Source organism: Theobroma cacao, chromosome 10 (assembly GCF_053813885.1).
Source record: "Theobroma cacao isolate CCN51 chromosome 10, ASM5381388v1, whole genome shotgun sequence".
In the NCBI taxonomy this organism is placed as follows: Eukaryota; Viridiplantae; Streptophyta; class Magnoliopsida; order Malvales; family Malvaceae; genus Theobroma; species Theobroma cacao.
This window is the reverse complement of record NC_142648.1, coordinates 26,113,443-26,123,921: the sequence shown is the minus strand read 5'-3', so window position 1 is coordinate 26,123,921 and position 10,479 is coordinate 26,113,443. Positions and strand designations below refer to the sequence as shown.

Below are 10,479 nucleotides of genomic sequence, written 5' to 3'. Positions count from 1 at the left end.
GTTTTATTTACGAGATCTTTAGCAAGACTTTTTGTAAAAGGATCTGCCAAGTTTTCACTAGACTTCACAAAAGTTATAGTGATCACTTCATCAGAAATTAACTGTTGGACATACCTATGTCTTAATCTAATATGTTTAGACTTTCCATTATACACTTGACTATATGCTTTTGCTAAAGTTGCTTCATTATAACAACGGATAGAAATTGGAGAAATTGGTTTAGGCCATAAAGGCACACCATAGAGTAAATTTTTTAGCCATTCAGCTTCCTTGGTGGCAGTAGCCAATGCAATACATTCAGCTGCCATGGTAGAATCCATTATACGCATTTGTTTCTTGAACCCCCAAGAAATGACACCCTCACCACGCATTTGTTTCCTCTATTTATTCTAAATTCGTGCCGAAAATTAGTATGTCATCCACATATAAGTAAATGATAACACTTTTGCCATTTCGGAATTTGCTATATATGCATTTATTGGATTCATATATGTTGTAGCTATTAGCTAAAACAACTTCATCAAATTTTTTATGCTATTGTTTAGGTGCTTGTTTAAGCCCATACGATGCCTTGATAAGCTTACAAACCTTATGCTATTGTTCTAGGACAATAAATCCTTTAGGTTGTTTCATATAGACTTTTAATTCCCCTTGCATCAATTAGAAGTCTAATTCAAGCAATTCTTGCTATTAGAGCATAGGTATCAAAATAGCCAATCTCTTGCTTTTGCGTAAAGCCTTTGACTACTAATCTTGTTTCTAACTTGACATCAGGGAGAAAAGAAACTCTTGGGGCAAGTACAAATACTGCTAGTAAATGGGTTCCTCCAATCTTGTTAGATATTTAATAAAGTAGATTGCTACACTAAATCCCTTTAAAACTCAAGTTTTCAACACGATAAGTATCTAAATTGTCTTTTTTATTTTTTACTTTTTTTCAAAAAATTAAATCAAATAAATAATAACTGTCCGATTATAAGACCACACAATTTGAATCCTCACCAAGAAACAATTCACAGCAAAGAGCTCAAAAGCAAAATCAATAGTTAAATATTGACCAATCAAAGGTGCAATTTATTGAGATGAGGCATTTATCGTTAGGCATGACATTTACCAAAATTTTTGTTTTCCCCTTTAAATTCTTTTTCTTCTCTCCCTCTCTTGTTTTTATAATCATCAACTTTTTCTATATATAAGCAATTTCCATATTTTATTCTTCAATTACCTTTTTAAATCAAAATAACTTAACTAAAATTGCCAACAACCAAAAACAATTTTTTTTTTGAAAAATGCAACTATACATGGAATTTAAGTCACTTGGAATTATCAATTTCCATGTACCTACAAAATTTGCATACTTTCACTTCCATTTTTTTTTCTACATTGATATTCATAGACCCACATAGTTATAATCTAAAACCACCAAACAAGAGGTCTATTGATTATTATGCTAATCACACAACAACAAAACGACCAAGAAAAATAATTAACGGTTAGCCTACACTTAACCGTGTCATCTACTTTGGATTATAAACAAATTATGACAGGAGCAACATAAAAGAATCTAAAAACTAAGAACTATAGCTCAATACCCATCATTTAGCCCCCTCACATGCAAAATAGATTGGTTCGCCATAGATGAGACAAGTTTGTATCAAGTTTTGCTCCTTAGACTTTTGACCCATATTAATGTTTCCATAATCTAGATTAGAGGCAGTTGAAAAAGTCCTAGTTTCTTAGACCTTTTCCTGCCTCAAGAATCAACTTGGCTGGTCATATGATTTTAGATTCATGGTCCAGCATTAGTTAGGATATACCTTAATAAACCATCATTCTTACTCAAGTTTGCATTTTTTTTTTTAGGATGACAAATATTTATTCCCAACCAATATAGGTATATTATGCATAATACAATATTATGTATTAATTCAAGTATTTAGCACAATTTACACAAATCAAATCATTTATGAAAAAAAAGCTTATTTGGTCATATGGTAATTTGGTGAAAAACTCATTTTGCTATTTTCTTTGTCAACATCAACTCAGTTTAATCAGAAGCCAATTTCTTTAGTGTTCTAGTTGTAATAGTTATTATTGAAACGAAATAAAACCTTAAGATTGCTAGAACATCAAATTGGAAATTTAGAAATTGGCTTCAAAGGTGTATCAATGCCATTGTCCTTAAAGTTTTATTCACCCCCATTTGTAGTGTGAAAAAGAGTTACCGGCATATAAACCTCGAAGATACAATTAAGCCTAATGATTGATGGTATTTTGCACTGATGAAATCAATCCACTGTGTACTCACCAGAGTATAACAAGAATATCAAACTTCTATAATATAATATTTTTCTATAGGAAAATAATATAAAAAAAACTTAAAAAATGTTTGAGAAATGAAAGAAAGATATTATTGTTTTTTTATCTATGTTCTATATGTAAAAGAGCTATTTTATAGGCTTAGATGTTTGTTCTCAACAGACAAGATTTGTGTCTATTTCAAACAGTTGTTACTGTTGATCGTTTCCAACAGACGTGATTTTTTTTATTTTCAACAAATAGAATCTTTGTCTTAATTTTTAATTTTCAGCAATCATATTTTTTCTTTTTATTTTAATATAAAATCGTATCTTTTATTTGAAAGTGTCCAAGATACTATTTCCTTTGAAAAGCCTAATTGTACCCTGTCATCTTCCTTTTCCTACCTTAATTGTCTCTGTCCCCTTTCTTCAACCATGTCAGACTTAGCTGGAGCCAGTTCACAACTGTCAATGTTGTTTGTTAACTCATTCCTCCCTTTTGCCTGCTTTGCCTTTTTTCTTTCTCCTCGATGTCGGCATCTAGCTCTACTTTACAGAAGCTGCATCATTGGTTGCACTTTCTCTTTTCCTTTCACGTAGCTTTCCAAGCTACAACCCTTTTTAGTCCTTACAATGCTCACAAAAACAATTGAGACTTTACCCCACATTTCAATATGAATCCTGCTTGGAATGTCGACCTTGTCCCCCACTCACAATGACATGACCTTGATCAAGTCTCTCCCTTTTAAAGGTATTTTTATCAACAACAAGAAACTCCCCTTAACAATCATTTATGGCTTGGAAAATGTTAACATGCCATAATCGAATTAGAACCTTTGATAATCAAACCCATAACCTTACATCCCTTTCTTGGTTCGCTAGTGAAAGTGGAGTAATTGAATCAAACCAAGCTTCAAACACTTCCGTATAGTTTTCCAGCAAGACCTCCATCCTCTGCTGATCCTCAAAACAGATAAGGATCAACATTCCTTAAAAAACCCACACCTAGGCTTTAATCCCTTCACTCTGCAAACCTGTTTGAATAGTATTACAAGTAACCTGGTTCTGAGTTTCCCTACTGCACTGTATTTTATCTACATCATCTCTTCATCAAGGATATAGGTCTTTATTGACACAACCCTCTTACCATTGTACTGATAATCTTCCTTGTTTCTTTTCACCCCTTTCTACTCTTTTAACACTATACCACAATTTCTCTCAATAGTTGTCTGTTTCTTTATATTATCTTTTCCTTTCCTTATTTTCTTTTCAAAACCTTCATCCTTTCTAACCATGTTGCCTTGCTCTAAAACAACCTCCTTAAAAGACTTGCTATCAACCTTCCGAGCCATGTTCCTTTGTCCATCTCTCAGTGTATGTGTTGGGGCCTTTCTTACCTTTGTCCAAAACTTTTTCATTGGTTTCGCCATACTAACCATTACTCTCTTCCTATCCAGCCACTGATGGCTACCCCACTTAAGTGCTTTTTCCATTTCAAACCGTTCCCTAAACCTTATGAACGCAAAACCTATGACTTTCCCCTTATCCTGGTAGCTCATTCTCAAGATTAAAACATTTACCACCCTTTCGTACTCCTCAAAGGCACTTTTGAATGCTGACCATGTCACCCTTTAGCTAAGGTTATAGACGTATATCGAGAATAGGCTATTCAGTCACTGTCGCTTTTCTCCCATCACTTACCTTCCTTTTGAGTTTCCCCCTCCAACACGGTTGAAGGTTAGTGATTCCAGCTAGTAAAAGTTCAAGAAGAATGAATTTAAGAGCGAAGCAGCTACTGGCTGAAGGAAAGAAGGTAGGAAGGATACTATGTCGTTTTGGTTCTTTACTTAATAACTGAATGAAACGTTTGGTTGTTATGTCATTTTGTTTCTTCATTTATTGTAGTGGCTCAAACGCCAATTTCTTATGTTGTTTTTGTCTAGTCTATTAAGGCTTTCAATCAGTTTTTTGTTTTTATTTTTCATAGCCGTTGGGCTTAGTTGGTGCAGTGCACAGGATCTTATGTCTAGAATTCTGTGCACAGCTATATGGTACAACAAGGTTTTTTTTTCTCCAATGCTGAATCTTAAAGCACGGTTACCTCAATGCTTATATATATGAATACAAAAATATAGATTGATGGTTTTTTCCCAAAATTTTTTCTTCTGATGCATTTTATTTTTCCTCTGTTTTCTGAGTTTTGTTAGCTATGTTCTTTGGTGAGCTTAAACTTTCACATTCTTCAAAAAATTCTACATGGTATCAAAGTTGGTTTTCTTAAAGTTCCTGTGAATTGTTTTTTATTTTTGGTGATTTAGTGAGTGATTGAGATGGCCACAGCTAGCTTCAATACAGTTACTCCTCTAATCTTTTCAGGTGAAAACTACCCGTTTTGGGCAGTTAAAATGCGCACTTATTTGAAGGCATTTGATTTATAGGATGCTGTTGAGACTGGTGAGATCCCTGTGCAGAGGCATGCAAACCTCACTATTGCTCAGATCAAGCAGCATAGTGAGGAGGTTTCCAAGCGGTATAAAGCACTAAATTACCTTCAAACAATAGTGTCAAAATCCATCTTTCCTAAGATCATGAATTATGAGGATCCAAAGTAAGTTTGGGATAACTTAAGGGAGGAATATTAGGGTAGTGACCCGACAAGGTCTATACAGGTGCTGAATCAATCCAAAAAATTTGAATTACTAAAGATGAAGGATGATGAAGGTATTCAAGATTATACTGAAAAGCTGCTTAGGCTTGTGAATCAACTCAAGTAACTTGGGGAAGAGGTGGGTGATAAACGAATAGTTAATAAAATACTAGTCAACATTCCTAAAAGGTTTGAAGCTAAGATCTCCTCTCTAGAGGACTCAAAAGACTTGACCAGGATCTCCTTTACTAAGCTCATCAGTGCCTTGTTAGCTCAAGAGTAGAGGAGAGCTCTTAGGGGAGAAAATCTGGTTGAAAATGCTTTAGTGGCTAAGGCAAAGGGATTGAAGAACAAAGGAAGCAGTTCTAAAAAGAATGACGAAAAAAGAAGTAAGGCTGATGAAGGGAAGAAGGGTAAAATTGTGGACAAATATCCTCTTTGTCCTAATTGCAAAAAGAGAAATAATACTACCAAGTTTTATTGGTATCAACCTAATGTCAAGTGTAGAGCCTGTCATCAAATGGGTCATGTTGAGAATGTGTGTAAGTTAAAGAAAACTGAAGCTTCTGATCAAACAGATGTGGCAAAGCAGGCTGATGAAGTAGATGGAGTGTTGTTTATGACTCAGATGGGAGGAAATTCTGAGAAGTCAAATATTTGGCTGCTAGATAGTGCCTATTCACACCATTTTACAGGTAATAAATCCCTATTTTCTAATCTGGATACTAACTTCAATTTTAGGGTCAAAATTGGAAATGGTGAATTCTTGAAAATTGTTGGAATTGAAGTTGTGTCTGTGAATACTGCATCAGGAGTTAAACACATAGCTAGTGTGCATTATGTTCCTGAGGCAAGTCAGAATTTACTTAGTGTGGGACAATTAGCTGAAAACAAGTATGCTTTGTTGTTTAGAGGTAGACAGTGTACTGTGTTTGATCCATGGGGTTCTGAAATGTTCATAGTAGAAATGCACAATAACTGTTATCCCCTAAATTTGGCTAATACTGATCAAGTAGCTTTGTAAAGTGAGTTTGAAATTTTAGATCTTTGGCACAAACGTTTTGGACATGTGAACTATGGTTCACTATCACTCATGCATTCAGGTAAAGTTATGGAAGGTCTACCTCAAATTGTGAAACTTGAAAAACTGTGTGAAACTTGTCAGCTGGGTAAGCAGGTTAGGAAACCAGTTCCTAAAGTAAGTCAAAGGAATACTACTCAAAAGTTGGAGATAGTCCACATTGACATATGTGGACCTATGAAAACTCCATCATTAAGTGGGAGTAAATACTACATTATATTCATTGATGACCTCACAAGGTATTATTGGATATACTTTATGAAGTTGAAATTTGAAGCTTTAAAGTATTTCAGGATATTCAAGGCATCTGCATAGAATTATTCTAGCATGAAAATTAAGTCTTTAAGAAGTGATAATGGCAAGGAGTACACATCAGAAGAGTTTGAGGATTTACTGCTTGAGTGTGGAGTGTAACATCAACTTACTGTCACCTATAGTCCACAATAGAATGGGAAAGCTGAAAGAAAGAACAGAACATTTACAGAGATAGGCAGATGTTTACTTTATCAAGAGAGTTTGCTTAAAGAATTTTGGGCTGAGGTAGTTAACACTACTAATTACTTATTGAATAGATCATATACTAGGGTATTAAGTGATAAAACTCCATATGAAATGTGGTTTGGATACAAGCCATCAGTGTCACATTTCAAAATATTTGGTTGTGTGTTTTATGCCAAAGTTCCAAATGAAAAGAGAGGAAAGTTTGATGCCATGGCAGTTGTGGCTATGATGATTGGGTACAACGAAGTGACAAAGGGCTATAGACTTTGTAATCTTGAGTCCAAGAAGATATTTATCAGTAGAGATGTTAATTTTGAAGAAGGGTATTTTTGAAACTAGAAAAATGCTACTGTTCAAGGTTTAAGGAATGAAGGAGGAACTGATGAACAACAGCTTTAGAAACAAGTTGATGATGATTCAAATATTGAAGATGAGTCCAAAGCTATTAGGGAACTAGGACTCTAGAGGAAATCTACAGCACGTGTAATTTTGCCATGATAGAACCAGTCAATTACATGGAAGCTTGTGTTGATAGCAATTGGAAATGTGCTATGAATGTTGAATTAAACATGATTAAGAAGAATAAGACCTGGGTGCTAATAGATAGACCTAAAGATCATAATGTTATTGGTGTGAAATGGATCTTTAGAACAAAATTAAACCCAGATGGATTTGTTAACAAATACAAGGCCAGACTAGTAGTGAAGGGCTTTGCACAGATCTATGGGATAGACTATCTAGAGACATTTGCTTCAGTGGCCAAGCATGACACAATAAGGTTACTTGCAGCCTTGTTTGTAAGAGAATGATGGAAAATTTATCAACTAGACATAGAGTCGGCTTTCTTAAATGGCTACTTGAAGGAAGACATTTATGTAGAGCAACCAGAAGGTTATGTGGAAAAAGGGTCTGAAAACAAAGTCTGTAAATTGTTGAAGGCCCTATATGGTCTTAAGCAAGCACCAAGGGCTTGGTATGAAAGGATGGATACTCATTTACTAGATCAAGGGTTTAATAGGAGCAGTATCGAAGCAACTCTTTATATAAAAAAGGTAAATGAGTCTGTTGAGCTTATAGTTGCCTTGTATGTTGATGACTTGCTTGTAACTGGTCTTGAGTTTGAATGTTTGGCTGAATTCAAGTCTCAAATGTTGAAAGTCTTTGAAATGACTAATTTAGGACTAATGTCCTATTTTGTTGGGATGGAATTTATTCAGTTTTCAAGCTACATTATGATTCATCAAACAAAGTATGCTCATGACTTGCTAAAGAAATTTCAGATGGATTAGTGTAAGGCTATTAAGACTCCATTGGCTGTAGGAAGCAAGTTTTGCAATCAAGATAAGTCATCAGAGGCTGATGAAAAGTTGTACAAGAGTGTCATTGGATCCTTATTGTATCTTGTTGCAACCAAACCAGATTTGATGTATGTAACGACTCTCTTATCCAGGTATATGCAAGATCCAAAGACAACTCATCTTATTGCTGCCAAACGTATCCTTAGGTATGTAAAAGGTATTGCAGATTTTGGTGTGAAGTATTTAAAGGCTGGAAATAGTGACCTGCAGGGTTTCCCAAATAGTGATTGGGCAGGTTCTTGTGATGACTCGAAGAGTACAAGTGGCTACTGTTTTTCTTTTGGAAGTGGGGTATTCTCTTAGACCTCAAAGAAGCTAAAGGTGGTAGCTCAATCATCTGCAAAAGTTGAGTACGTTGCAACTTCTTCAGCAATAAATCAAGCACTATGGTTAAGAAAGATTTTGAATGAATTGGGTTTTTCTCAGAGCAGAGGAACATTACTTTATGTTAATAATCAATCAGCAATGGCTATAGTTAAGAATCTAGTACAGCATAGTCGTACTAAGCATATCAGGGTGAAATATCATTCACTCAAAGATGCTATGAAGGAGGGTGAAATAGAACTTGAATACTGTCCTACTAAGAAACAACTGGCTAATGTCTTCACCAAGGGATTAAATGTAGAACGTTTTGAGTTTTTGAAGAACAAATTGGGAGTTTACTCAACTAGAATCAAGGAGGTGTGTTGAAGGTTCAGTGATTCCAGCTAGTAAAGGTTCAAGAAGAATGAATTTGGGCTCGAAGCAGCTACTGGCTGAAGGAAAGAAGGCAGGAAGAATACTATGTCGTTTTGGTTATTTACTTAATAACTGAATGAAATGTTTTGTTGTTATGTTGTTTTGTTTCTTCATTTATTGTAGTGGCTCAAACGTCAATTTCTTATGTCGTTTCTGTTTGGTCTATTAAGGCTTTCAATCAAGTTTTTCGTTTTTCTTTTTCATAGCCATTGGGCTTAGTTGTTGCAGTGCACAGCATCCTATGTCTGGAATTCTATGCACAGCTATGTGGTACAGTGAGTTTTTTTTTTCTCCAATGCCGAATCTTAAGGGATGGTTACCTCGATGCTTATATATATGAATATAGAAATATAGATGGATGGTTTTTTCCCAAAATTTTTTCTTCTGATGCTTTTTATTTTTCCTTTGTTTTCTGAGTTTTGTTAGCTGTGTTCTTTGGTGAGCTTGAACTTTCTCATTCTTCAGAAAATTCTACAAACACCTATGCTTAATTAATCAAGGTTTTCCTCACTTCATGAGTCCTCCTTCTCCTCTAGCTTCTTGACCACTATCTACATGAGTCCTCCATTTCTTCTGTAGGTCCTCTAACAAGTTCATATTATGAATAGAGAAAAGCTTACTATAACTTCATCGATCATATTAATGGATTGGATAAGTTAGAATAATCACCCATACAGAACCTAGAAACACCAAACTATCAAAGAAGAATACAGATTTAATCAAGGCTTCTGATAGTCTCTATGGACTAAGGTTGATGCAATAATAATGTTATTCCTATACTCAAAAAACAAATAATAATGCTAAAATGAGTACAAACATCAACTCCAGTAGGTAGCAAATGGGTGTCTCCAGTAAGTATAAACAGGCATCAAGTGGGATATCTAGCAGGCATAATCAACGAGCATAAACAAGGTTAAAGCATAGTGGGACCTTCTTCATTAGCACTGCAAGGGCAGAATCATCAACAAGAAACACGAGGGCTAGAGTAGACTTTTTCACTAGCATGTCGTGAACATCGAGGGTCAATCAACTTCTGTTTTGGCGAGCGTGTCTGCGAAATGGTTAGCCTCATTGAAAATTTTCCCGTATGTGATGTTCCCGATCAACATTTGTAACTTGTCAATTTTAAAAAAACCTTCCACATAGCTCATGGCTTATAATTCGATTTAGATATCCTTGAAATAGAATCATAAGAATTGGATTCAATCATCAAAGATTTCAATCCCTCCCATGAGTAGGAAACATAAAAATGTAAAACATTTTTTATTGTCCAGACTTCAGCTTGGTTGGGTTCAAGTTCACCTAAAGGACCAAAGAAAGACCCACTATATCACAATTACTATTCTTAAGAACACCACTATAACCTATCAAACTGGGTTTACCTCTCGTAGAGGCATCTACATTAAATTTAACTCATTGCCACTCGAGGGAATCCATGAAATTCCTTTTCTTGGTTTTTTTGTTAACCATTACTTTATGGTCATCTATGGCATTATCCACCAACCAATTTCATCAACGGTTTCCTCTATTTTTAATGCATTGATCTAGAATTTGGCTCAAATTTTAATCATAAAAGCAATTTCCCCTTTTACCTACTTCTTTGAATTGAAAATTAAGTCATCACATGCTAGCCATATGGACCACATAGGCTCTTACCACTACAATCCATCTTCTTTGTGTAAAGTTGTTTATCAAAAAGCTTTCACAATATTTAAACATAGAAAAGACAAATGCTAGTATCATCGAAGAAAAACCCCACCAATAAAAAATATAGCACTATTTTTCTCAAGTGTCTACACCAAGCACACATAGTTGTCTCATAACCGACGGGCATTATGGTCCTAACCATATCTC

At 34.9% G+C, this 10,479-nt stretch overlaps 1 protein-coding gene across 1 annotated transcript; it reads left to right on the top strand.

The window, feature by feature from the left end:
* The first annotated feature begins 4,071 nt into the window (after positions 1-4,071).
* Positions 4,072-8,577, top strand: LOC148760515 (uncharacterized). The gene is made up of 8 exons (XM_088810515.1): positions 4,072-4,113; positions 4,739-4,819; positions 5,231-5,959; positions 6,113-6,267; positions 7,179-7,326; positions 7,393-7,639; positions 7,850-8,178; positions 8,314-8,577. The coding sequence occupies exons 1-8, from the start codon at positions 4,072-4,074 to the stop codon at positions 8,575-8,577; spliced, it is 1,995 nt and encodes a 664-aa protein (XP_088666641.1).
* The last annotated feature ends 1,902 nt before the right edge of the window (positions 8,578-10,479 follow it).

Coding starts and splice junctions, on each gene's coding strand:
- LOC148760515 (XM_088810515.1), top strand. CDS start 4,072: ATGAATTTAAGAGCGAAGCAGCTACTGGCTGAAGGAAAGAAG. Junction 4,114..4,738: donor TACTGGCTGAAGGAAAGAAG/GTAGGAAGGATA, acceptor TTTGATTTATAG/GATGCTGTTGAGACTGGTGA. Junction 4,820..5,230: donor TCAAGCAGCATAGTGAGGAG/GTTTCCAAGCGG, acceptor GCTCAAGAGTAG/AGGAGAGCTCTTAGGGGAGA.